This window comes from Bos grunniens, chromosome 6 (genome assembly GCF_055505025.1).
Source record: "Bos grunniens cultivar Pamir isolate PY7600 chromosome 6, Bosgru_T2T1.0, whole genome shotgun sequence".
NCBI lineage: Eukaryota > Metazoa > Chordata > Mammalia > Artiodactyla > Bovidae > Bos > Bos grunniens.
The window spans coordinates 57660253-57687936 of NC_141170.1; the positions used below are offsets into that span (position 1 = coordinate 57660253).

General features: G+C 37.2%; 1 protein-coding gene across 3 annotated transcripts in view; it reads right to left on the bottom strand.

The window, feature by feature from the left end:
• The window catches only part of TMEM33 (transmembrane protein 33), a 40130-nt gene extending 15128 nt beyond the window's left edge, over positions 1–25002 (bottom strand). The window contains exons 1-7 of one of the 3 annotated variants that reach the window (XM_086407737.1): positions 24708–25002; positions 22282–22376; positions 21563–21750; positions 17806–17873; positions 16758–16891; positions 12113–12196; positions 5432–10868 (exon numbers count right to left, since the gene is read on the bottom strand). In XM_086407737.1, the coding sequence (XP_086263863.1) occupies positions 10739–10868; positions 12113–12196; positions 16758–16891; positions 17806–17873; positions 21563–21750; positions 22282–22376; positions 24708–24752 (744 nt within the window). In that variant the 5' untranslated portion in view covers positions 24753–25002 and the 3' untranslated portion in view covers positions 5432–10738. Of the gene's footprint in view, positions 1–5431; positions 10869–12112; positions 12197–16757; positions 16892–17805; positions 17874–21562; positions 21751–22281; positions 22377–24707 lie in introns of those variants that run through there. The other 2 variants (XM_086407738.1, XM_086407739.1) reach the window with 2 other exon arrangements.
• Between the last annotated feature and the right edge of the window lie 2682 nt (positions 25003–27684).

Sequence of the window (27684 nt, forward strand, 5' to 3'; positions counted from 1 at the left end):
CTTAGCCCATTCATCTGCAAACAACAGGAATTTGGGAATGTATTGCCCTAGTGGGGCTACCTTCTCTGTGGGTACACAGACAAGCAGTAGAAGCCGACCTGGAGCAGCCCTCGGGAGGAAGAAGCACAAAAAGAACACACTGGACCTTACTGGGCATTTACTGCAGTTATCCATCTCCCTGTCTGCTGCTGCTAAGTCGCATCAGTCGCATCTGACTCTGTGTGACCCCATAGACGGCAGCCACCAGGCTCCTCTGTCCCCGGGATTCTCCAGGCAAAAACACTGGAGTGGGTTGCCATTTCCTTCTCCAATGCATGAAAGTGAAAAGTGAAAGTGAAGTCGCTCAGTCGTGTCCGACTCTTCGAGACCCCATGGACTGTAGCCTAGCAGGCTCCTCCGTCCATGGGATTTTCCAGGCAAGAGAACGGAATGGGGTGCCATCGCCTTCTCCGATGTCTACATATCCTCAATTCTACACGAATGTGAAGGTACAAACCTTCACATCTACCACTCAACTCTCACACAAATTTGTTTTTGGAGCCAACTCTAACCCAGAAAGAGAAATCCTGGGAAAATACAGTTCCCAGGTTAACTGAGCTGACAATCCAGAATAACAATTTATAGGAGACACATCTAAAACAGAAAGGACAAGAGTGGGAAGAGACACATCAGGCAAAAACTAAGCAAAAGAAACCTGGTGTACTTGATTAAAATCAGACAAAACAGATTTTAAAGCAAAAATTGTTTTCTAGAGTTAGAGGGCTATTATATAAAGTATTCAACCAGAAGACAAAAGTCTAAAGTTGCTTACACCTAGTAATACAGCCTTAAAATACATAAGGCAAAAATTGAGAGGATTTCCAGGAGAAATTGACAAATCTCTTATCACAGTGAGACTCTGGCATACCTTTCTGAGTATTCAGTAATAAAAGAAATAAGAAAGGACATACAAGATTTGACTCTAACAAAAAGTGTAAAGGAAAAATAGCATGCTGTGAAAGAAAAGCTCAGGAGGTATTAGGTATGACTTTAGAGGTTGAGTGAAAAAATTGGCTTGAAACTCAACATTCAGAAAACTAAGATCACGGCACCTGGTCCCATCATTGCATGGCAAATAGATGGGGAAATAGTGGAAACAGTGGCTGACTTTATTTTTGGGGGCTCCAAAATCACTGCAGATGGTGATTGCAGCCAAGAAATTAAGATGCTTACTCCTTGGAAGGAAAGTTATGACCAACCTAGACAGCATATTAAAAAGCAGAGACAAAAAAAAAGTAGAGACATTACTTTGCTAACAAAGGTCCATCTAGTCAAGGCTATGGTTTTTCCAGTGGTCATGTATGGATGTGAGTGGGACTATAAAGAAAGCTGAGCACAGAATTGATGCTTTTGAACTGTGTTGTTGGAGAAGACTCCTGAGAGTCCCTTGGACTGCAAGGAGATCCAACCAGTCTATCCTAAAGGAAATCAGTCCTGGGTGTTCATTGGAAGGACTGATACTGAGGTTGAAACTCCAATAGCCACCTGATGCTAACAGCTGACTAATTTGAAAAGACCCTAATGGTGGGAAAGATCGAGGGCAGGAGGAGAAGGGGACGACAGAGGATGAGATCGTTAGATGGCATCACCAACTCAATGAACATGAGTTTGGGTAAACTCCAAGAGTTGGTGATGGACAGAGAGGCCTGGCATGCTGCAGTCCGTGGGGTCGCAAAGAGTCAGACATGACTGAGCAAATGAACTGAACTTAGAGGCTGAGGTTTATTTTTGGCTGTGCTAGGTCTTTGTTGCTGTGTGAGGGCTTCTCTCTAGTCGTGGTGAGCGAGCCTCTCACTGTGGTGGCTCCTCTTGCTGCAGAACACAGGCTGGGCACACTGGCTTCAGTAGTTGCAGCACGGGGGCTCAGCAGTTGTGGAGTGAGGGCTTAGTTGCCCCACAGCATGTGGGATCTTCCTCAGACCAGGGATCCAACCTGTGTCCCCTGCATTGGCAGACGGATTCTTAACCACTGGATCACCAGGGAAGTCTTTAGAGGTTGAGGTTTTGCCAGGGGGCTGCAATAGGACCCTGGGTAAATGCTGAGGTCACTGCCAAAAGAAAGATTCAAACGACATTTTGAGGCCCTTGGAGAAAAAGGAAATGAAGACAAGGATAAGGTGAGAAAGCAGGAGTGTCTGTGGAATGATGGTTCGCCCATTGGCCTTCCAAGGCTGCTGGTGGGGTTTCACCTCAGCAGAGCTTTGGGGTTAGAGTTCTTTTTCCTGGATTTGCCTTTCAATACCTCAGAGCAGAGGGCAAGGCTGTCAGGGAGCCATGCAGCTAAGCCTTAGGCCACAGGGACCTGAGGATTCCCTTTCCTTGAGATGTGCCTGGTTTCCTTTCCCTTCCTCTGCTCTCTCTGGTAAAAACTGAAAATTGCTGGCAAGAGTATGAATAAAATTGAAGCACTGTCGGGTTAAAACTTGGGTATTTTCTTGCACAAAAGGCATCTGAGCCAGAAGGTTTGTGACAAAGAAGGAGCACAGAGATCTTTAAGATGTTAGTATTTTTTCTGTTAAGAAAGAAAGACAGTCAGTCCTCTAGTGGGTTCTAATTATAAGGGTAAATGTTTACTCACTTTGAAAGAATATTTTATTCTCAGCAATATATCTATATTACTAAAGTTAATTATAGTTTATATAATTTATAAAGTTATAAACTATATCCAAGTGCCCAAATTAAAATATTTTTCTAAAAATTATTCCAATATTTTTGTAAGAAATGTTCTGCTTTCATTTTTAAATTGAGGATTGTCAAGAAAGGAAAACAAAGTTCATATTATAAACATATTATAAACATCAGTTCACAATAGGCCCAATAATACAGTTATGTCCTAAAAGGAAGCTTAGTTTTTCAGATAAAGTGGTAAAAAGGGTAAGTTCTAAACACTTCAAAAGATAAACTATACATTTTGGATATTACTAAATTGAATTGTAAAACATGAACTTGATAATTCTCAAGTTATCAGAGTCAGTTGTTTCAGATCAGAGAAACCTCCATATACAACTGTAATACAACTGTATTTTTTTTAATGAGTTAATGACAAAAAAAGATATCCATTTTATTCTGGATCACTACAGGTTTTGGGGCTTTCCAGGTGGCTCAGTGGTAAAGAATTCACCTGCCAAAGCAGGAGAAGCAGGAGACGAGGTTTCGATCTTTGAGTTGGGAAGATCCCCTGGAGAAGGAAATGGCAACACACTCCAGTATCCTTGCCTGGGAAATCTCATGGACAGAGGAGCCTGGCGGGCTGCGGTCCATGGGGTCACAAAGAATCGGACACGACTGAGCACACACACAATCATAATTATATAATCAATTACATACAAGTACATATACATATGTTTATGATTCCTAGAATGAGATCTAGAATGAGCACGCATGCACCGCAAGTTTCATCTGTCTTGAGGGTTTACTACTTCAATGACATGGCCTATTACTCTTGGAAGTCTACGAATGATTAGAGTTCTAAATTGAAAGAATTTAATGCCAAGTTATTTACCTCCATGTTTGGTTAACAGTAAGTACTCTCTTCATTTGAAGCACTGACCTAGCCCGTTTCCAGTAAGCCCACCAAAGCCCCACACTCTGTGTTCAAGGAAAAAAATCTTTGGATACACTGTCTCTTTTAGGAGGGAGAAAGTGAAGTGGGAAGGCAAAATCTTTCTTACCACTTTCCCTTAAAGGTGGTGGTCTTTTATCTTTCTCTGAGGACAACAATTCAGGGGGAAAAGTCTTTCTTTTACAGAAAGACACTAGAATTTTCCCTTCCCTTCATGTTATATTTATTGTTATAAAATTGTTAAGCCTTTTTCACGTCCAGGCCTTACTGTTAGTCAACCATTTCTAGTCACTCAGTCGAAAAGACCCATGTTAACTATTGTTAATTTAATACCAATCTTTAAAAGGATCCTCATCCCAGGGACGGGGGAGCCTGGTGGGCTGCCGTCTATGGGGTCACACAGAGTTGGACAGGACTGAAGTGACTTAGCAGTAGCATCTTTTAGGAACATAATTTTTACTAAGTGGAAAAGAATAGTGTGAGTTGTTTAAACTAGAAGAAAAAGTAAACAGAGGTAAAAATAGGGACGACCATGGCAGAGGATTCTGAGGGCTGGATGATAATATGGAAGTCATCATACTGTTCTAATTTTATGTATGTTCAAAACTCACCAGGGACTTACTTCCCTGATGGTCCAGTGGTTAAGTCTCCAAGCTTCCTTGCCAGGGGACACAGGTTGATACCTGGTTGGGAAAGTAAGATCCCCACGCATCTTGAAGCAAGGCCAAATCCCCCAAAAACGAACAAAAAACCACCTCACCATAAAAGGTTAAAAAAAAACAGACAAAAACTTGCTGACAATCATCTGTTTAGACTGGTGACTCTCAAGGTTCTTGGATGACCATTTCTTTGAGGAGTCTCTTCATTCAACCAAGCTTGAAGAATGAGATGACCTTTCCCTTTCCAAAGCTCAGAATTACTTCTTAAACGGTTTCAAATATTCCCATATGCTAAAGGAAAGAGCATTATGAACTAACAATGTTTTAGTTTCTAAGACCTTATCACTAAATCTTGAGGAAATCAATTCTCCTAAAACTGTTTACCTATCAAAATCGCCTTTATACAGCTGATTTCCATTATGTGCCTTAGATTATAATCTCTAAGTGGACAAAGATTTAACTCACCTTAACAGTGTTTTGCTTGCTGCTGCTGCTGCTAAGTCGCTTCAGTTGTGTCTGACTCTTGTGCGACCCCACAGACGTCAGCCCACCAGGCTCCCCTGTCCCTGGGATTCTCCCGTTTCCTTCTCCAATGCATGAAAGTGAAAAGTGAAAGTGAAGTCGCTCAGTCATGTCCAACTCTTAGCGACCCCATGGACGGAAGCCCACCAGGCTCCTCGGTCCATGGGATTTTCCAGGCAAGAGTATGGAGTGGGGTGCCATTGCTTGGTAACAGTTATTAAAATTGCCACAGAAAGTATCTGCCAACTCCAAACACTTCCCTCGAAGGGAGATACTGAGTATCTTCTATGTTATCCTGTGTTGACTTACGACTCTGAATATATTGTATATTGTGAATCATTTTAGGGTTACAAATAACTCATCCATTAGGCTGTAAATTTCACTAGATAAAAAAGTACAGGGGAGCAAGCAAGCCAATAGCTAAGAGATACAACTATAATTTTTCTTTTTTTTCCAGTCTCACCTTAGGCCACATTTTTTATCCAGCTTCATACTAGATCACAAAATTATACCAGTCTTATTTGTGATGAGCTGAAGAAAACAGAAGAGTTCAAATTCACCTTATTCTAACAATAAGGCAATGAAGCACAATAGAAAACTAAATTCTAATTGTAAATGTTTTTTTGCAACATAACATTTTCAAATCAGCTTAAATTCAGAGAGATTTTTTATTACACAATTTGATTTTTACATCAATAAAATCTTAGATATAACAATACAGATGAAGAATAACAATTTAATTTGTATTGAAATAAATATGAGATACACAAAGCACATACAGTGGAAAAGGGTCACAATAAATTACAAGTGGAGACATTATTTTGCTCAATCACCAGAGAAAGCCCTTGACACTTCCAATTTCACACCATCAAATTTATCATTCTTGCTGATTTAAGCAGAACACAAAACAAATATGGATCCCAGGGCTTACTTTCACAGGTACCAGCATAGATAATTCACTACAGTGATCCAATTTGGAAATCAGTAGGGACCAGTAAATCACTGCATAAAAGAAAGAGTGAATGAGGTCCTTTTTCCTTAGTGTCAGCAGGCTATGATTATTATGTTTATTAGATTCTCTTGAAAGGACTTCACATTTTCTCAAATATTCAGGAGCAGTATATTTCCCCTCTGAGCCCTACATTAGCATTTATGTGCTTTGGTCTTGAATACACAGTAATGATGAATTTTTCAATTTATTTTATAAATTTATATAGTCTGGATAGTATTGGCCTGAAGAGTATATAACTCCCCAACCTGTATAATATTAGATATTAAAAATGGATTCAAGAGAAGTTACTAAGAAATGCTGACATACTGTATATACAAATTTAGTTCAATATATCCCATTATATAGAGCACCAGAGCAATGCATTTATTATAATCAAGCCATTTTCTATGACTCTCTAATCTCTGTGGCCCTTTTACGTTTGTTCCAACATATACATATCACAAATGTTGCCTGCCTAAGACGTTGCCCATTTGGTCTCAACTTACAAACATAAACGTAAGCAAAAATTCATGTCAAAAGCATTTATCTTAAAATTACAAAAAAAAAAAAGTCAAAAGTTTGGAATTTAAACTGTTATGAACCAAGGGAAAAAAGAAGTTAGTTCAAAAGTACTGAGCACATATATGTATTTTTTAAAAGTAGCTTCAGAAAACTATGACGGAAAAAGTAAAATGATTCTTGGGCCTTTCCTTCTCCTGGAATATAAGGTAATTTTTAGATTCCAGCAAAGATTATCTAGCAACAATTTTTTCCTATCATTTCCTAAGAAAAAGGAACTGTTTTAGACTAAAAAAATACTGTACTTTATCTGTGGTCACATCAACTCCTATTCAGTGCAGGTCAGTTTTCCTATCTGCACTGCCTAAGAGGACAAAGACTACTCTAGAGTTCATCCCTCACACAGAGATACGTTCCTTCCAAGAACCCTCCTGAACACCAGCTTAGAAGATACACATGTCACAGAGTAACTACCACCAGGAAACTTCCCAAACATTGAGCAGCTTCTTTCTTATCCTTAATACCAGATCCAAATACAACTTTCCACCTAGAGTATTAGAAGAGGACTGCTCATTAAAATAATTTCTGGAAACAACTCCTGGATTTACAAAACATATATGCCATTGGTATACACTAAATCCATTGAACTATGCCATCATATAGCCTCTCAGAATTCTCTTAATTCTAGAGAAATTTCAGTGAGGTGTTAAATGAAATTAGCTGTCTCTGTAACTCAAACTGAATTTACAAATCTAGGCACCATTCCTAATATCCAAAATTATCGACATGCTTTTGTATTACTGTGAAGTCTTAATTTTAAGAGATGGAACTGGCTGTAACTTGTTTACCTACAAAATGACCCTGAAAAAAATTAAGTACCATTTTCTCTATACCTGAAAATGAAGGTGAAAGAACAATTTTATAACTGACATGTTTAGGTAACTTAGGCACTTAGGGAAACAAAAACAAAAACAGCAGAGAGACTATGATCTGAGTAATACCACTAACTGTGGCCTATTCTATTTACCTAGGAAGCAGATATTAACAGGGTACTTACTCCAGCTTCTGAACATTTTTTATTTAAAAAATGTACTCAAGAGTAAATGCTTACTAAATATTTACTGAATGTTGAATAATTACATATTAAAGAGAATCATGGAATTCAGGTCCTTAGTTTTATGGCTGGCTCAGGATTTAGTGGCATTTAACCTTTCAACATGGCATGATAAACAGCTGGGGACTACTTGAGCAAAGAGTGCCACCTACTGCTCATCAGCATAACTGGTTACTTTCTCCCTTGAGGTTTTCCCCACAGAATAAAAATCAGTCTCAATCTGGGTGAAAGCATTAAGCTAGCAGATCAAAAAGGGCTTTGGGTAGGGGGTGGAGAGGAGCTTCAGACCTATGTTAATTAAAACACATTTGTTAGCATTACATAAGGATCTTTACCACAATCCCTCAAAATTAGTTTCATTCATTCTGATCTCAAACTTTAATATATTAAAGAAATTCCTCTTTGGACTGACATTAAATGAGGAATCAAGTATACAAAAGGAATACACAATCTTTGTTAGAATAAAGTAGATTCTGTAGGAGGCCTACACTTGTCCAAGAAAGTTTAATATTTAAAAGTGCTAGAACAGCAGCACTATATAACTTCCTAAACAATCAGATAGTCTAGATGTTAAATCAACTGTTTTTAAACACATAAAAATAAATTCAGCAGCTGTAACTTTTCCTAGTATACTCATTCTATATACTCTATTATAATAATTTCCTTTTTTGTTATACATTTTGCATTGTGTAAATGACATCCAAGACATACAATTTTACTTTTTTGGCCTCGCGGCATGTGAGATCTTAGTTCCTTCACCAGGGCTTGAACTCACACACTCTGCACTGGACTGGTGGAGTCTTAACCACTCAATCACCAAGGAAGTTCCTGTATTTCTTTAATTTTAACTTGATAGACATAAAGTTACACTGTACTTTCAGATGTCAAATTAGCTGTCTGTACATATTCATACTGCAAAATTCCTAACTACAAGTTCATGCAAACTAAACATCTGGCAATGCTCAAATTGTAGGATTTATTTTTTTATGAGTTTAGTGAAAGGAAAGTGAAGTGTTAGTTGCTCAGCTGTGTCCCACTCTTTGCAACCTCATGGACTGTAACCCACCAGGCCCTTCTGTCCAAGAAATATTCCAGGCAAGAACACTGGAGTGGGTTGCCATTTCCTTCTCCAAGGGATCTTCCTGACCCAGGGACTGAACTTGGGTCTCCTGCACTGCAGGCAGATTCGTTACCATCTAAGCCACCCGGGCAGCTTATTTATAAGCCAAACTTTTCTTTAAAAAATATATCAGAAGTATAATCCCATTATATGATGAAAGCCTCAACTTCTGAAGCACAGAGAATTTTCAATTTTAATAGTATTAATGTTAAATTCTTTTCGTTAAAACCCACCTAAATTATTTCCTTTAGGAAAATCTTTTTGGTCAATAATAATTTTCAAAATAAAAACAGGCATACTTCACGGATCATTAAAAGAAACAATCGTGGTTAAAAGAGAGCACAGAAAGAAAATCAATAAATGGAAAAACTGGTGAAATTTAAGTTCCACATCTTAGTAGTTAGTAATATTGTCCCACAGTTAATTTCTTAGTTCTGATAAATGTTCTATAGTTATGGAATCTGTTAATACAAGGGGAAGCTGAGTAAAGGATATAAAGAAACTCTACTATTTTTTACAACTTTTCTACAAATCTAAAATTATCTCAAGATAAAAAAATTGTAGAAAACAAAGAAACTTAGTAACTTAAAAAATAAATATGCCTTCAGCTGCCATAATTTCTTGATATAATTCAAATTTTTAAAAACATCATTAGAAATAATATATTGTTTACTTAACATTACTTTATTGCTCTAGAAAATTCAGTTTTTAAAACCATCAGATTACACACATAGTGACAATGAGAGTGCCCCCAACAATCGACTGTGTGTTATGAAGCTTCTCTAACTTTGTAGATAATATTACAAAATTACAAAAATAGCTGGTTACAGTTGAGCTATCAAGTAGGTATCACATTTCCATAGACCAAAAAGTAGAATAAAAAGAAAACTGATGTTACTGCTAAGTCACTGAGTGTATTTGAGAAATCCAAATTACATGCACATAGAAGAAAACTGGTTACAAAAACCATTACATTACTCTGCATTAACATTTTGCAATGTTTTAAACATTTCCAATCATGCAATAATAAATAAAGGTCAGAATGAATTTTAAAAAGGAGTTGATGGAAGTTCAACAAATGTGTTTCATATGTTAAACAACTCAAATCACAGTTGCATAATACATTCAATTCCTCTAAATTTATCCATGCATTACAAGACTGAAATGCACACTATTTCCCCCACAACTCCTCTGGCCCCATTCCCAATCAATAACCAACACCTATAAACCTTTCTATTTAATCTTTTATATGAAATTTGATAGGTAGGTATGTATGATCTTCATTATTATTTCAGAACAGATACAAAGTTCAGTCACAGCTCAATCTTCACTTACATTCCTTTCAAAGGGCACCTGAACTGGTGCAACTGTCTATGAAAATTCAAGCCTAAGAAACTGAGAGAACTGGCAGTCAAGAATCTGATCTAAGTAACTGTATCCACAATCCTAAAAGGATTTACTTTTTGAGAAATGTTACTCAACCTGTCTCTGAGAGGAAAACTGTATGACTACTGCTCGCTGATGTAAAATGCTTAGGTGACCACAAGTATTTACCTAGTTGGTTAACAACCTTTCAGTTGGGCCTGTAAGAAAAAAAAACCCAAAGCCACAGAAGTAAATATGAAAATAAAATTTTGGAAGGTCATAGTATAAGATACATAAAGAAATCCAAAATAAATCTGTCCTAATGAAGCAGTACAAAATCTACATAAAAGCACTTTGAAATTAAATACAGAAGGAGGGAAGTGTTTTTGTTACAACCATCAACCAAAATTACTGAATGGCAAAAGAATACTGTCTCAAAGTATACTGAATTTACATGTTAATATTATCATAATGAACTCATGCCAGATGTAAATTCAGGTTACCAATTAGATGAAAACAAAGTTTAGAGCGATTTTTACCGGACAAATAAATGTACTTCATGACAAAGGCACAGCAGCATCTAAAGAATTCCTGATACATTTATCACAAGATTCAAATTTCCTTAACTATTAACAACACATCACAATAAAGTTTCTCAGAAAGTGTTTGAAAGGCTTGATTTAACATGCCAGGAAAATGATTACTTTTCTTTTGAGATGCATTTATGTAAATTATGTAAATTGCATTGAGGTCAGTTTTACACCTGGAATTATCCATCCCTAGTAGAAGAAGTACCAGCAGCTAACAATGCTTATTTATATTATGTATAATTTAGCTGGATGCTACACTATGCAACTGTTGGTGCCAGTCTGCTTATAAAGGCAATACTCTGGAGACAAAGTCTTCTCACAAACAGTGGGCAAGCAGGTTTCATTATAAGATGTTCAACAACAATCCTCAGTTCATTAAACAAGGTCCTGCAACATAAAATATGTTTTCTTTCAGAAACTCAATGAAAAAGCAATGTGATTCAAGAGTAAATGCTGATAAAGGGGCTTTCCACTAAAGAATCTGAATTAGTAATAACCAGGATGTACTGCAGGCAATATACAGAATTAAAATTCCCCAAATCAACACCTGTGTCCTTTTTTGGGGAAAATATTCATTTAATAAATGGCTCTCTAAGGGCTGAGATTAGGGATGATTTGTATTTCCTTCACAATTGAGTCACATAATCTTCACATCTGACTTACTCAAATTCAACTAGGTCTAAAAAAAGAGAGCAAGAATGTGAAAGTTATCTAGTATGAGCAATCCCTCCTACCATTTCCTTAAAAGAACATACTGCCTCTTAGAGCCTTCCTCATCTGAAAAATGGGAATATGTACTTATTGGAGTCACAGTGAAGTTTCAATGAGGAAACACAGAAGATGCTCAATAAATGTTGCTGTCATTTAGTTGCTGAATCGTGTAAGACTCTGTGACCCCATGGACTGTAGCCCACCACCATTCCTCTACATCTAAAAAGTACTAAGTTCCAAACTTCTTACCCTGAGGCTCAAGAAGTTTTACGATATGGTTCCAATATACCTTTAAAATCTCTGCTCTAACCACTCACCACTCAGAATTTCCCTTCCGGTCAAACAGGCCTACATATGTGCCCCTTAAACTGTGTTTATCTTACTGCCTCTGAACTTGTGCTCCTATCGTTTTCCTACCTAAAATGCTTTTCCTTGTTCTCACTGTCTACTGAAAGTCTTTAATCCTTCCAGAACAAATTAAAATATTTTGTGAAACTTTCCTGGGCTCTTCTCTCTTCTGGCTCAATGATCTCTCCCCTCTTGTGGACTACAGTACTGATACAATAAACATGAAATTCGTCACAGGTTGACATGTGAATACTACATCCTGCACTACTGTTTCCTTTCTTATTTGCGATGTGTTTCCTTAACTAGGACAGTACCAGGAGAGGGAGACTTTTGTCCTACACAGTTTTAAATTCCTTACGCTTTTAGCACTGTTTTAGATGTGGTCAAGAAAACTCCAGTCTTAATGTCTGAAAAGCAAGCACCTCCTCATCAATCCTAGAACTTAGATTCGCAAAAACATTGCTTGCTTCTAAATTCTAACATAAAGGTTAAATAAGTCTTAAAAGTTACAAATGGTATATTTCACAATACTATTAATAAATAAAACAGATTTAAACTAATCACAAGCTTACCGACAATATGGATTTCTTCGAGAGGAGTATCGAAGAGTAAGGAATCTATAGTATATAAAAGGCTGGAACAAACTTCCTTGACCACTGAAATAAACAAATACAAGGGAAATAAATACACATTATTGATTCATATTTATACTCAACATTTAAAGGCAACTTAACTGGACAATGTGTTTCCATTCATCAAATCATCATAATAATATCCATCATATCTAAGTCCAAGTTATTCATGTAGGTATTGTTAAATTTTTTAAAGCTACTAAACAAATCAGAAAATGTTATATAAATGCTTCAACTGCCACTAATAATTGGTAATCAAGTTTTAAAACTTGAAATATTTAATTAAATATTTAAAATATTTAAAATGAAAAGTAGTTTATTTGGTATAAACAAATAAGAAAATTAATAAAACCATATAGGCTCACTAGTAAATGTGAGAATAGGCTAAACATAGCCTATATTATTTATTTTTCTTGGTTAAAATGACAATCATAATACCCCAAGAGTCATATACATGTTTCTCAAATTCTAAGTCTGGAATCCTTCCCTAGGAAAAACTATTTTAAGATGTTCACTAAAACAACCACAAATAAAACACAGCAAGAACCTAATGGTCTCCAGGCAAGAATACTGGAGTGGATAGCCTTCTCCAGGGGATCTTCTCCACCCAGGGATTGAACCTGGGTCTCCTGCATTGCAGGCAGATTCTTTACCATCTGAACCACCAGGGAAGCCCAGTTGGGTAGCAGGGCTAAGTAAATCATATGTATATTTGATGGATTCAGTATGCAATTACTTAAAATCTTGACTACTGAAAAGTACACAGGAACTCTGAACAAAGCAGGATATAAAGCTATACATATTATTACAACTATATTTTAAAAATCTGGGGTAGAATAAATGCATCAAGATCCTAAATTTGGTTTGATTTTTAGATTAAATTTTTTTAGCCTCCCCACTCACCCTTGGCAGACCCACACAACTTGTGGGATCTTAGTTCCCTGAGTAGGGATCCAATCCCAGCCCCCTGCAGTAGAAGCACAGAGTCCTAACCACTGGACTGCCAGGCAATTCTCCTTTTCAGCCTCCCTGCACCCCCAGCTGTATTACTTTCATAATAAAAATTTACATGATTACAATTTATAACTAAATATATCTACTTTCTCCAATAAATCATGTGATGAAATTTTAACTCTGTATATTGAAAAATAGAGGCATTACAGAACACATTAAGTAGAAAAGACTATCCAATGAAACACAAATTTTCCATCATCCAAGTTAGTTCCTTAATCAAAGTTATAGCAGTCTCTAATATAGCCTTCCAGAAACTTACATAAACAAGTATATATAATGGCTAACATGCAGCGCTCACTCTGTAATGCACTGAACTGTTAACTCTAGGAAGGAAGTGGTATTATCATTCCTATTTTAAAGATGAAGAACCCTGTGGATGTACCTAGAGTCTGTCATACAGAGGGAACAAGTCAGAAAGAGAAAAATAAATATCATAGATGAGCGCATATATATGGAATCTAGAAAAGGTACTGATGAACGTACTTGCAGGGCAGGAGCAGAGATGCAGATGTAGAGAAGGCAGAGAAGGGACGTGTGAACACAGGGTGGGAAGAAGAGGGTAGAATAAATTGAGAGCAGCACTGACATATATGCATCACCATGTGCAAAATAGACAGCTAGTGGGAAGCTTCCGTAGAGCACAGGGAGCTCAGCTCAGTGCTCTGCGATGACCTAGAGGGGTGGGATAGGGGAGCGGGAAGAAGGGTCAAGAGGGAGAGGATACACGGACACATATAACTGATTCACAATGTTGTACAGCAGAAACTAACACAACGTTAAAAAACAAAGATACTCCAAAAAAAAAGGATGAAACAGAACGAAACATATATGCCTTTAAACACACACACCTCAAATATGAATAGGGAATACCCTACACAGTTCTCAACTCATTTTAAATTTATTGTATCTTAGCAATCATCCCCTATCACAACCCACAAATTATCTTATTCTTTCTACAACCTGAAATATTCCATTTTATGCATGTACTAACAAGCTCTCTACTAATGAACAAACCCAAAATGATCATCCTTTTATCTGTCTTTGCACATGTGTGTGTATTATGTAAGATAAACTAATTCACAGACTACATGTCTAAGATAAACTCATAAACTGTTCACTTCTAAATACAGAGTTTTATGCATTATTGCTACAAATTTAACTTAATAACAAGGCCTTCTAATATTAGACTGTGCTTCTACCATGAAAGGTAGCATTTAAGGAATAATGATTTGAAATGTTTAATTTTATAATCTGTGTTATAGTCAAGTGACATACTTGAACCATTAACAGCTTCTCTCATTAGGGAATTGAATAATACTTTATTACTTAGTTTTCCTTTTTAAAAATAACAACATGATTCTTCTATTTAAATATTTTGGTAAATTCTCATTTCCTTTACAATAATCTTAAAAATTAAGATCAATTTGTACGTTTTAAGTGTTTAAATAAAAGACTAAATACCACAACTGACTTAATATACCAACATAGTAAAACTTGGTATGCCAACAAAAAATTCACTACATAATGAGGTTTTTTGTTTAAGTGTGCTTGGCATCTCAGCATTTCACTGTAATTCTCTTCAGCTTACTTAAAAGGAGAACAAACTATCCTGCTTATTAACCTGAATAGACACCAATTATCTCCACATATAGAGTTAGTTTTGGTAGCTACATTTTAACTTTCACTCAGATACATAAAGCAAATCACAGAATCTGGGGATACCCAAGACCAGGCAACCCAAGAAACAGAAAAATGAGCAAGAAAGTAAGAGGGTAAAAGGTTCCTTTCACCAATATGATGAGGATCACAAAAAAAGATGAACTAGCTTCTAGGGTGAAAATTCCAGAGCTGAATAATAGACAAATACAGCTGCATCAAATTCTATACTTAATATTCATGGAACATTACAATTGGAAGGATTTTTGGGTTACTAATTTCAACTACTATTAGTTTTTTAAATGTAGAAAAACAAGGCCCAGAAGGCCTAGTTAACTGTCAAATCAACCAGAATCCAGCTCCCTGACACCCAGTAAGAAGTTTTTCCATTGTACCATTCTAGGACCCTATTTAAATTATATTATCTAGTTTGGAACCCCACAGCTTAACAACATGTGGTGATCCTGGAATTTTCAGAGGAAAATATTATTTACAACAATGGTACAGATGTATTTATGAGGAAATCTAAAAAACTCTCTTACCAGCTTAAAGAAACACTGCTAAGGAAAGAAGTACTGCTGGTATATAAAAACCTCACTAGTTAATCAAGGCAATGAACATTAAAATGAAATATTTCATAGACAAAAATGTTACAAACTAATGAGATTATGGAAAATAGGTAACACAGATCTATTAGAGGGCAATTTGGTACATGGTCTATTAAATATAAAATATACCCAGCTTAGACTCAGTAAAAGTATATATGGATTCACACAAAAGTATAAGCAGACAGGTAAAAAAAATGGTTACTGCAGCAACATATGGAAAAGTAAAAGTCTGAAAACAAACGGCCATTAACAGGGCAATGGGTAATAAAATGCAGCAAAATAATATGATGGAACACTATACAGCCATTAAACAAGACAAACCAGAACTGTGAATGTCAATATAAACAGGTCACAAAAACATACTGTATGAGTGAAAAAAGCAAGATGCACACCACTGATGCTTGTGATGTATAATAAAAACTAAACAAAGCCCCACACCCATAAAATAATAAGATACATTTCCTACCTATCTGTGTAAGTACTTTAAAATAACTACATATATGTACTCATATCAAATTCCTTAGCTCTGGGAAGGAGAGGACAGAATTGCAACTAGCATTCACAGTTAAATGATATTTTAGTTTATTATCTGTAATGTCCTATTACCTGAGAAACTGAAAATTGAGAAAGCAATAATCTGGGGAGAAATGTAGTTTTATTTAGCTTTTTTCCTTTACATATTTTTACATTTTTTAAAATTTATTTTTTAATTGGAGTATAACTGCTTAACAATGCTGTGTTAAGTTTCTGCTGTACAACAACATGAATCAGCCTTGCCCTCTTGAGAGAAACGTAGTTTTATAACTTAAATGCAAGAATACAGATACTGAGGTCAATACTATCCTAATGCTCTATTTTCAAAAGGAAGGTTTTCTTTACTTACACATTCTTCTCATAACTAACAAACAAAATAAGGAGGTGGCAGTAGGCAACTATCAATACCAACCTTAACTTTTCAGATTTTTCTCCAGTATGGGAAAAATAATCTCAGTAATGTGACAATGGACTAAATTAGCCTTTCTAAGACTCTTTCAAAAGTAGTTATTTGGAAGATAATTTTAAAATGTTAAATAACTCATAAGGAACAATGAAGAAGACAGATTCCTAGTTTCCTACAGTCGACCACAGTAGCAGTGCTATCGCAGTAGCTCTGCACTGTCACATGAGAAGGTGACTGCTAAGATCCATCGAGCTCTACATATCAGGGTTTACTTCAACAGATTTAAGCAGCGTAAAGTTTGAGTTGATACATTTATTATATTCATTTAGACATCAGCCTCCTAAAATAAATATATTTTTATTCTTACCTGAAAAGCATAAAAACTGTAGCAGGCATCAAGAATATTTCATTACAAGCAATGAACTTCAGAATATTCTGTTGATTAGCGCTTAATTTATCCAAGAGAGATCTCAGCAGAGGTAAACTATTTGAACCCTTTGCCTTAAAACATAAGAAAACAAATATTAGAAGTCATGAAAGCATTTTTGATCACTCAATTATTTTCTTTCCTTATATGAATGGCATATCTAACATGCAATATAATCAAAAGACAATTACTTGAAAATGATGATATAAAAATTTACAAACTATACATTTAGGGACAAAAGTTAACAGATTTTCCTGCTTTACTGTATTTTCTACATTTGAAGGATTAAATAAGAGAACTTTAATAAAGGCCCTTTTCATTCACTGATGCTTTGTTTTCCTTAAGAAAGATTAGATTATTCCACTAAAAGTGGTGGTGATTTCTCTCAACCATAACAAAATCTGGCTATGCAGAAATACAAAGTATCTGAGATTTCTTAGTTAATTAAAGAGAGAAATCACAAAGTTCAGTTACTGCTGTAACCCAAGAACTATGGAGATAAAGAAAAAGGCCAACACAAGGCAAATTTTTGGATACTTTAATTTAAACTTCCATGCATACGCAGTCAATCTGCCTGGCACACGGAGGTTATTAGGCTAAATGTTCCAACTCAGGAATAAGAAAATGTTTCAGAAAAGCAGCAGTTTTGAACATCAGTGTAAAGAAATTCAGTACACTCTACTCATCTACTATGTTAAAATCACTGACAGAACAAGAGACTTCTGACAACTTATCAAATATATTTCAAACTTCAGACACTCCTCCAGGAATTGGACAGTGATTTTAAATATAATCCATTATGACAAAATGTACTATTTTATTGAAACAATAAAAAATTCCAAAATTTTCAAATCACTAATTTACAGCAAGTCTGTAAGGAACATAGGAACTTTCTGAGACACATGCCCAAATGTCTTAGAACTCAAATTTGTGTCAACTACCTGTAAATTCGGGAGTCAAAAGACAAGGCCAACATTGTTTTACTTACATCAAGGATCTTTTTTGTGTATGTGGCAGCATGAAGCAAAGAAAATAACAAGACTGGGAAAATACTCACTGAAGAAAATAATTAAGGAAAACATTACAAATTCATCAAGTACTTTGCACAACAGGGTATGTATTATGTTCAAGTATACATCTGCTAAAATGAGTTCAGTGATGGCTTCTGTTTTACTGATACTTTATAAAATGAAATTTTTTTTTAATCTGTAAACAAAGTCAAAGTTTTTTTTAAACCCACAGTTCTTTTTATGAATAATGAAATAGTTTTTTCACCTATTTCTAGTATATAACATATTGTGAACATTTGCTAAATTAAATTAAAATCTAGGCCACCTCAAAGTGATAAGTAATACGGCTTTTAACGCCACAATGGTCATTCTGGACGGAATACCTTAGCCATCCAATACCAACACAGTCTCTGTACTGCTTTCACCAACTTAAGAAAGAGTACAGGGTAATGGTTTAAAAAGTAGTTCCCAAATTGTCCTCAACTATAGATGTTTAATTCATTTTTCCTACAAGGACTTCATTATTTTCAGATACTGTTCCAATCAAGCTTTTATAGTCAAGCTTTCATGGTTAAGGTATTCTCAATCTGCACAAATAAAAAAGACATTGTATACCTGGTTTGTATATATACTCAATTGAGAGTTTCATCAGTTTTAATAATAGACATGAACAAAGAATCCTTATTTTAAGTTTCATTATTTGGCTTTTTGTGATAGATAATATATACAATTTTCTTTTAGCTTTAAAAAAAAAATGGAAATTGCTCAAAATACTCTATTTACCCCAACTTCTGCTAGGTTGATAACAAAAAACCCCCACTTGTCCAAGTTATTTCCATGAAATGATAATAGACTGTTAATCATAAATGGCAAAAACACTTGTCCTCAAAACAGTAGCAATTTATCAAAAATAATCCATGATATTTTTCTACACCAACTGAAAGCTTGGTGTGAGGGAAATGATGCCCACTATGACACAATCTGAGTATCAAATTCATTATAACCACAACTCATCATTTAGGACCCAAAGGTTCCAAAGTTCCCACTGGCAAGTAAAACACTGACCCACAGCCAAGTGTTGTAAGAATTCTAACTCTCTAACATAAAAGTTCTCCGATTAATACCCTGACCAAACCTTCCCTGTCACTTCTGAGAACTAAATAAAACGCCAATTTATGAGAAGAGATCACACATACATAAAAATAGCTTTACACTTTTAACAGAATCCTGAATTCAGAGTCAAGATATCTGGGTCTCATTCTTGGCTCTGACACTAACTTCAGTTCCCTAGGCCAAGTTCCATCTTCTGTTGTACAAATTTGCAGTGATCAAAGCCAGGGGTTTCTAATAAGTCCTATCTCTAACATTCTATAGTTCATAAATCCTTGATAAGATACTCATAATTTTAGCATTCATTGTTAAACTATTTAGAAAATTCAAGGGACAAAGAGTGCATAACAGAAATAGGACAATATATCACCTTTCTAAGAGCAAAGATCAGAACGTGACTTTGGGCTCACTTTTACTAATGTAATACCTAACTACTTTAGGAATCAGATTAGTATTTCTTGCCAATTAATAGCTTATGTTATTCCCACTACATACTCCCCTCCCAATAAGAATTAAAGAACATTAAATCCTTAATCTTCAACATTCCCTAGAGAGGGCACAGCAAATAAATGGACAGAAAAGGCAGAGAGGTTGTCTTCACTGTTATGAGTCATTTGGCAGCATCTCAGGATTCACTCAATAGAACTGTCCCAGAGGTCATAATTGATGTGTTCAATTTGCTCTACATTAGTATCTAGAAAACAGTTTCTAGCATTTCTATTTTTCTCTTCAAGGAAATTTTAAGCTCCTAAGGGCAGAAACAAGAATCTCTATATAATTTCCCATTATAATCTCTCAGAAAAGCAAGAATTTCAATATTGCTGATTGTAAAGAACCTCAATGAATGTGGCTGATAAAAACAGGTCAATCCAATGATATGTCAACAAACGTGCTTATCGCTTACAGCTGCAGGACAAGGATTATCTAGCAAGTTTTACCTACACTACTATTTACTTGCCAATGTGCTATCAGGCAGGTTATTTTAAACTCCTTGAGCCTCAGTATACTATCAATAATACAATGCTCATAATAATTTTCTTTAGAATGTTGCAAGGATTAAATACGTCAAGTTTATATACACTGGCAAAATAGGTGCTCAAAAAAATTTTCCTTCCATTCTCTTTTCCTTAAGACTTGTGTTAGAGACATATTTTATTGTGCTTTCCATTATGTACAGTTGTATCATAAATATTCAAGAACACTTAAGAGCAGCACTTCCTAAAGTACAGAATATCTTCCTGAGGGATGATTCAAGGGGAGCTGGGTAGATGGGTGGACAACTGATTCAAATGATTAAGTTTAGGAAAGACTGGTAACTCAGTCTCACAATGCACATTACCGTATCAAAGGTCCCACAGTAAAGAATCTGTTTAGCAATGTTAAACCTATCCGTATCAAAGGTCCCACAGTAAAGAATCTGTTTAGCAATGTTAAACCTATTGCTTCCCAAACATCAAACTGCAGAATGTCTTCCCCTCCATTTAAAAAATACCTATTATCCCACAACATATTTCTGAACTGTATAAACATACAAATTCCAAAAATCCATGAGTCTGTCCTTATTTTCTTCTTTGTGCTGTGCTGTGCTTAGTGGCTCAGTTGTGTCTGACTCTTTTTGACCCCATGGACTACAGCCTGCTAGGCTCCTCTGTCCATGGGGATTCTCCAGGCAAGAATACTGGAGTGGGTTGCTATGTCATCCTCCAGGGGATCTCCCCAACCCAGGGATCAAACTCAGGTCCCCTGCATTACAGGCTAATTCCTTACCATCTGAGCCACCAGGGAAGCCCAAGAATACTGGAGTGGGTAGCCTGTCCCTTCTCCAGAGGATCTTTCCAACCCAGGAATTGAACCAGCATCTCCTGCATTGCTGGCTTCCCTGGTAGCTCAGATGGTAAAGTGTTTGCCTACAATGCGGGAGACTCGGATTCAAACCCTGGGTTGGGAAGATCTCCTGGAGAAGGAAATGGCAACCCACTCCAGTACTCTTGCCTGGAAAGTCCCATGGACTGAGGAGCCTGGGGACTCCTCAGTCCATGGGGTCGCAAAGAGTCGGACACAACTGAGTGACTTCACTTCTTCACTTCACTCCTGCATTGCAGGCTATTCAAAGCAAATACTAATTTCTTTTTACTTTATTAATTACCTCATTCTCAGCTTAAATATGTTACTTCTTGATTAATTTCCTTTTGTTTCTAGCTTACTGAAAGTTAAAAGATAGAGCTAAGAATTTCTCTTTTCTTAAAGCAAGACATCTGGGTATCTTCCCAAAGAAAGTGTGAATTAAATGAAATAAACTTACATATTAAAATGTAACTTCTCCATGGGCTTGTGCTTTGAATCTGAAATTTGCAATATCCATTGCTAACAGAGAAGTTTATAAGATCAAATATTGAAGTTCAAAATTCCCAATCACCTTTTCAAAATTTGGACTTCACATTTTAGAGTCAAGACACTCTTACACTTCACGCTATCTTCTTTCAAAAGAAGTACCAACAAACCAACCAACCCAGGCTTCATGGAACACCCTTATTGCTGAATCCTTCCAGTAGCAAAAAAATAATCAAAAGTGATCTCCCTACATTCAGCAGGCAATTTCACTGTCAAAACGGTAAAAAAGGATACTTGTAACAGGGTAGGAATTGACAAAGATGAGTGAATACAACAGGTAGTGGCAGCTGTCCTCTAACAAAGCCTGGGCCAGGAACGCTCTGCTTAACTGGAAGTGTGGTAGTCTTTGGTGCAGCCTCAGAGCACTAGTTAGAGCATTTGCCAGCAAAGCACGTTGGTAAAAGCTTGCTGCTTCATGCAACCTGCAAATTACAGTGGAGAGATCATCAGGAGACGTAAACAGCTACCATACCTCTTCCTCCTTTGTGAATTGCATCATAATTGCACAACACCTAATACCTAAATCTATTACTTCAGAATAGAAAAAAAAATTATGTGACTTTACTGAAGCTTTTTAGAAGCATCATTTTATATACATACCCAACTGAACGTTTATTTCTATTGAAGTATAACTGATGTACAATATCCAACTGAATTTTCTAAAGCAGCCATTCTTCCTCTTAAACACTCAAAAAGGCGAAAAAACATGAACTCATCCCCACATTCATTTTCTCTCAGATTTTCAATGTGATGTTACTTTCACAAAGCACGTAATATAAAATATACCCCCAGTTGGTACTATTACTAGAATATTAGTACCTTTAAGGATGAGACGTGTTTTATTGTTTATCAAACCCCTGGCTGTTTGACAAAGTGTGACATCTAAAAAGGTACTCCAGAAAAAAATGACTGAACAAGTGAATACCAACAGCAGAAACATGTATAATACATACCCAAGAAGAGGCAGAACAAACAAAGCAGAGCAGTAAACTGTGAATAAGCGAGAAAGCCACATTGCTGTGTCCAGTTTATTGGCCATCATGAATTGCTGAATTTAAAAAGAAAAATACTGTAGTTAAATTAAGCTTGCAGATTATGTTTTAAAGGATGACTATTTTGCAATTTTATTCCTATTCAAAATGTCTCAACGCTCCTGTAGCAACTGGTTTTTTTAGGTATAACTCTTAGGGCAATTGTTTCTTCATCAGTGAGTTTCTTTCTTCTCCTGAAAGCTCCCTGACAAGTCTTTCACAGATTTCTGTGGCCCTAAACATCCACATACCACTTTCTTCACCACTTTTTCCTCATTCTTTTCTTTTGCTGCATTTTGCTAAAAGATATGTCCATCACACTAAATTCAATAACTTAAAATTAATTTTCTCAAACTATTTCATATTCAAATTCTAAAGTGGCTTTTACATTTTTTAAAAGAATCTACATAAACAATTTTTACATCAAGACCCAAGATAAACATGTGAGTATATAAATTTCACAAAAACAATACTTACTTTTACTATGTGTGATAGATTCTGCTATTCTGTATTCTATTTAATGTTTTAGAAACAATGTTTACATAAAAAGGATTTCAAACCTAACAGGTTTTAACCTGGAGTCTCAAACACTGCTGGAAGCAATCTAACTTTAATTCTCTTTCGAAAGTAGAGAAAAGTTTAAAAAACTCTGGGGAAAAAAACGCAAGCCTATTTTAAAATTCAAGGATGTTTTTAATTTTACTGCAGGCTTTCTAACAGTATGCAGGTAATTTCAGACACATGCCTCTGAGTTTATTCTATCCAAACCTACTACATGTTACTCTTGTAAATTTAAATGTTCACCAGTAAGTCAAGAGGAAGGATGAATCCAGCTTACAGTGCTCAGTTTCTCTACAAATATTCAGACTGTACACGACTGTCTGAAATTTAATTTTAGAACATTTTCTTTAAAATCTGTTTAGGGTATTCATTTTGTGATAAATCATTGAATTTTTGCATTTTACCTCGTACACTTTTATGCATGTGCATTTAATTACACAGTTTAAAAAAGATCTAAGAAAATGTATTGGTTTACACTTTTAAGAGTGAACTGACTGACCATGACAAATAATTCAGGCAAAAAATATCAAAGGATCTTTGGGTGAAAAAAAATATTGAGGTGAAAAATTATTCACATAATCTTAAAGTATCATGACACAGAATACTCTTTATTCACAAAGAGAGTAAGTTATCTTTACCATAGAGAATCTGGTGGACACCACCAAAGCCAAATGACCAAACTCCAGTGACGGGATAAATCAACATAAGATGCTTCCTGATATATATAAAATGCCCTGAGAAGAACAAAATCTCTCTTATTTAATATTCCTACCAAACATTTAACCTGAATCTAGTCGGGGGGGGCGGGGGAACGACAAAAAATTAGATAATTTCAATTTAAGGAGCATTCTGCAAAACAACAGGTGTGGACTCTGGTAAGACAAAAATGGGAAGACCAAGGGAATTATTTCAGACTGAAAGGGACCAAAGGCCAGTAAACACACTGCAAGTTTTTTTTATTGAGTTTGGACAAGAAGGAAGCAATTTAAAGGACAATTAAGGAAATTTAAATATGAATTGTATATTAGGTAGTAACAAGTAGCAACGTTACATTTGCAAAATGAACTACAAAAATTTTTAGGTAACTGCATTGTGGTCTGTACAAAAATATTCTACATAAGTACTACATTATGGGTAAATTATAATGACGCATGTAACTCTGAAATGGTTCAGCAAAATAAAAAAGGTGTGCACTGAGAGACATGCTGCACATTTTTAAAATAAGTGATTGGCTCAATTCACATGCTTAGTGTTTAAGTACAATTATGCTTCTGGTACAAAAAAAAAAAAAAAAAGACAGTAAGCAGCAGATACGCATCCTAAAAATAAAAGTTTACATAAGCTTAATATTTCTCTTCGTAAAATGAAGAAGGAGGAAAAGAGAAAAAAAACCGCTCTCCTTCTATTGCTTAAAAAGCGGCAGACCTGTTCTCTGCCAGCCCCCAAGTGCGGAATGAGGCATGTGTCACAGCACAATCTCAGGTCGCACCTTCAACCGTGCGACCGAAGGGTGGGAAAAGACGAGAAGACCCTCTGTCCTAGGCATTCAGGTGGGCATACAAGTGAGGGCCACTGCTGGAGGCCCGCCTGTTGTCGCTGCCGAATCAGAAACTTTAGCTCCGTCTAACGTCTTGGCTCACGATCGGCTCTCTCCCCACCCCCACCCCAATCACTAATCCCAGTCCCGAAAGCAAAGAGCCGGTGGAACGCCTGGGACCCGACTTTCAACACTCCCAGGTCCTTCCTAACTTGCAAATCAAGCCAAACGATCCTGTCCGCTTACTTACCACTGCGCCCGCCCCTTGGGGGCCGTTGGGGGCCGTATCCGCCATGGGGGCGCTCACACTAGCGTCTGAGACGCTGCAATCGGGAAGGGAAAAAAGAAGGAAGGTCAGCGCCGGGGCCGCAACTCCGGGAACCGGCTTCCCTGTTCTCTGCGAGAGCTTCCGAACCTTCACAGAACAAAAGGTCTCGCCGCTTCAGTGTAGCGGACTGTCCCAAGGGCACCCGCAATGGCCGGAAAATACCCGCCTGGCACGGCCAAGAGCAAAGATGCGTTTCCAGAAAGACCGAGACGAAGGCGGAGCTTCGGAACAGGACCGACCTAACGCCACCGGCTCCAGCTTATTGCCGAACCCGGAAGTGCTTGCTTTGCTTCCGTGGGGAAGAGGCGGTGACGTAGAGGGGAAAGCGGAGCGGTGCCCTGAGGCATGACGGGAAGTGTCGTTTTTCTTGCATTGGCTTCCCATTTCGTACACGCCCATTGCTCTGTAAGCTAAGAAGCCCGGCAGCCGAAGCAGCTTTTGCCTCATCGTCCTCTCAGAGCTGGTCCACTCTACCTGTGGCCAAACCACAAAGGCTCTCTACTCCCTGATACAGAAGCCTCGGAAATGTTTTCTTTGCCATTTTCTTTCAGAAGCCCACGAAGCTCTTTGATGCTGCCTCTAAAATTAGTTATTTCAACAAGCACTAAATGAGAGCTGCTATGTGACAAGCTCCGTACTTGGCAAGGAATATTTCAAGATGGTTATGACACAGACTGCGGGAGAGATAGGAGAAACGGCAGTCATAGCCCAGTGCTTCTGTAATGCGTGCAGAGGCGGAGTTAATCACAGGCGGCACACAGCAGGGGGCCTGAATCAGAGGGGTCCCGGAAGCGTTCCTAGAAAACCTAATTCTGGCGCAAAGTTTTGAAGTACAAGGAGAAGTTGGCTAAATGGGGAAGGGGAATGCAGACAGCAACAGAAAGTGCATGAAGCAACTGGACAGTTGAGTATAACCACAAAGATCACTCTGGAAACAGGAGAAGGGGATGATCAGAGGGGCAAACCCATAAGCCCACCAGGGGCAGGCTTCCCTGGTGGTCCAGTGGTTAGGAGTCCTTCTTGCAATGCAGGGGACACAGGTTTGATCCCTGACGTGAGAAGATCCCAGGAACAAGTGGGCAACTAAGCTTGTGCACTATAACCACCGAGCCGGAATGCAGGAAGGACTGAGGGCCTCCTGCCCTAAAACCTGTGCTCCTCACAAGAGAAGCACGTGAATTGCGGCTACAGAGTAGGCCCCCTCACCACAACTAGAGAAAGCCAGTACCACCAGCAGCAATGAAGACTCAGCACAGCCAAACATAAATAAATAAAACATTTAAAACACCAGGGACTTGCGGACTTCCCTGGTGGTCCAGTGGCCAAGACTGAGCTCCAAGTGCAGGAGGCCCAAGTTCAATCCCTGGTAGGACAGCTAGATCCCACAGGTCACAGTTAATAGTTCTCATGCCACAAATAAAGATCCTGCATGCCTCAAATAAAACCCAGCACAGCCAAATACATAAACACAAATAAAAATTTAAAAAAATCCAGGGGCTTTATAGGGAGGCCATTGCATATACAAGGGGAAAAGTGATGGGATTCTGAACCAAAGGAGTGTTGTGGGGGAAGAGAAGAGGAAAGATGACTTGGAGAGGCCATTCAAGATTGGTGGCTGACTGGGTATGAGTAGGCTGGAGAGGGAAGGTCATCTTCCAAGACCTAGAGAAGAGCTGTAGAGAAGGAAGACTTAGAAGATCTGGAGACTGAGAATAAAAACCTGAGGTTTTTGAAAGGAGGAAGCTGACTAGAGATACATAGGCAGCTGGTACCACGCTTGAAAAGCATGACTCTTTTTTTCCTGGCTTGTGGAATCTTAGTTCCCTCCATTGCCAGGCCTGCTGCTCAGCTGTGTCCAACTCTTTGCCACCCGTTGGAGTGTGGCCTGCTAGGCTCCTCTGTCCATGGGATTCTCCAGGCAAGAATACTGGAGTAGTTTGCCATTTCCTACTGTAGGGGATCTTCCCAACCCAAAGATCAAACCTAAGTCTCTAGTGTCTCCTGCACTGGCAAGCAGATTCTTTACCACTGTAGCCAACTGGGAAGTCCTTAGTTCCCCGACCAGGGATCAAATCCATGTCGGTGGTAGTGAAAGCTCGGAGTTCTAACCACTGGACAGCCAGGGAAGTCCCAATATATTCCTATTCTATTGGATAATTTATTTGATTCTCTTTTGTATTATAACCTGATAAATTTATATTCTTATCAAAGGTCTTACATTTCAGAAAGGAAACATGAGAAAGTGGAAAGTAGAAGAAGGTAGAGGACTTTCAGTGAATAGCCTTATACACTGTATTTATAATTTATTTATTTATTTTTAAACGTTATTGGTTTTTTTGGCCCCATCTGGTGGCATGTGGGATCTTAGTTTTCTGACCAGGGCTCAAACTGGGAGCCCCCTGCAGTGAAAGCACAGATTGTTAACCATTGGACTGCCAGGGAAATCCCTGTATTTATGATTATAAAAAAAATACTCAATTAAAAATAAATACATTAAAAAATGGCCATAAAATAATATTAATGTGAAGTTAGTCCACTAATGGACTAATGTCCACTAATAATAGAAAGGCCCATCAGTGAATGTTAAAACCATTGAGAGAAATGTTGATGGCACAATATTGACACAATTCTAAAGTGTCACTTCAGAGATTTGTAGTTAAAAAAATGAATTTTTTCCGTGGAGAAACATGTCAATTAAACCTTAATCAAGAGATCAAATTTAGCACCATAAATACACTGGGTTATCCTGACGCTGTCTCCTGATGTGACATAATATTTACAATATTCCCTAAAGAAATTCTTGGCAGAATATTTACTCCAAATTCAATCCTGCCCATCTAGACCTAACCTCCAGGCTACAGAAAATGTAAAGAGACAGATTAACAACTTAAACAACAGC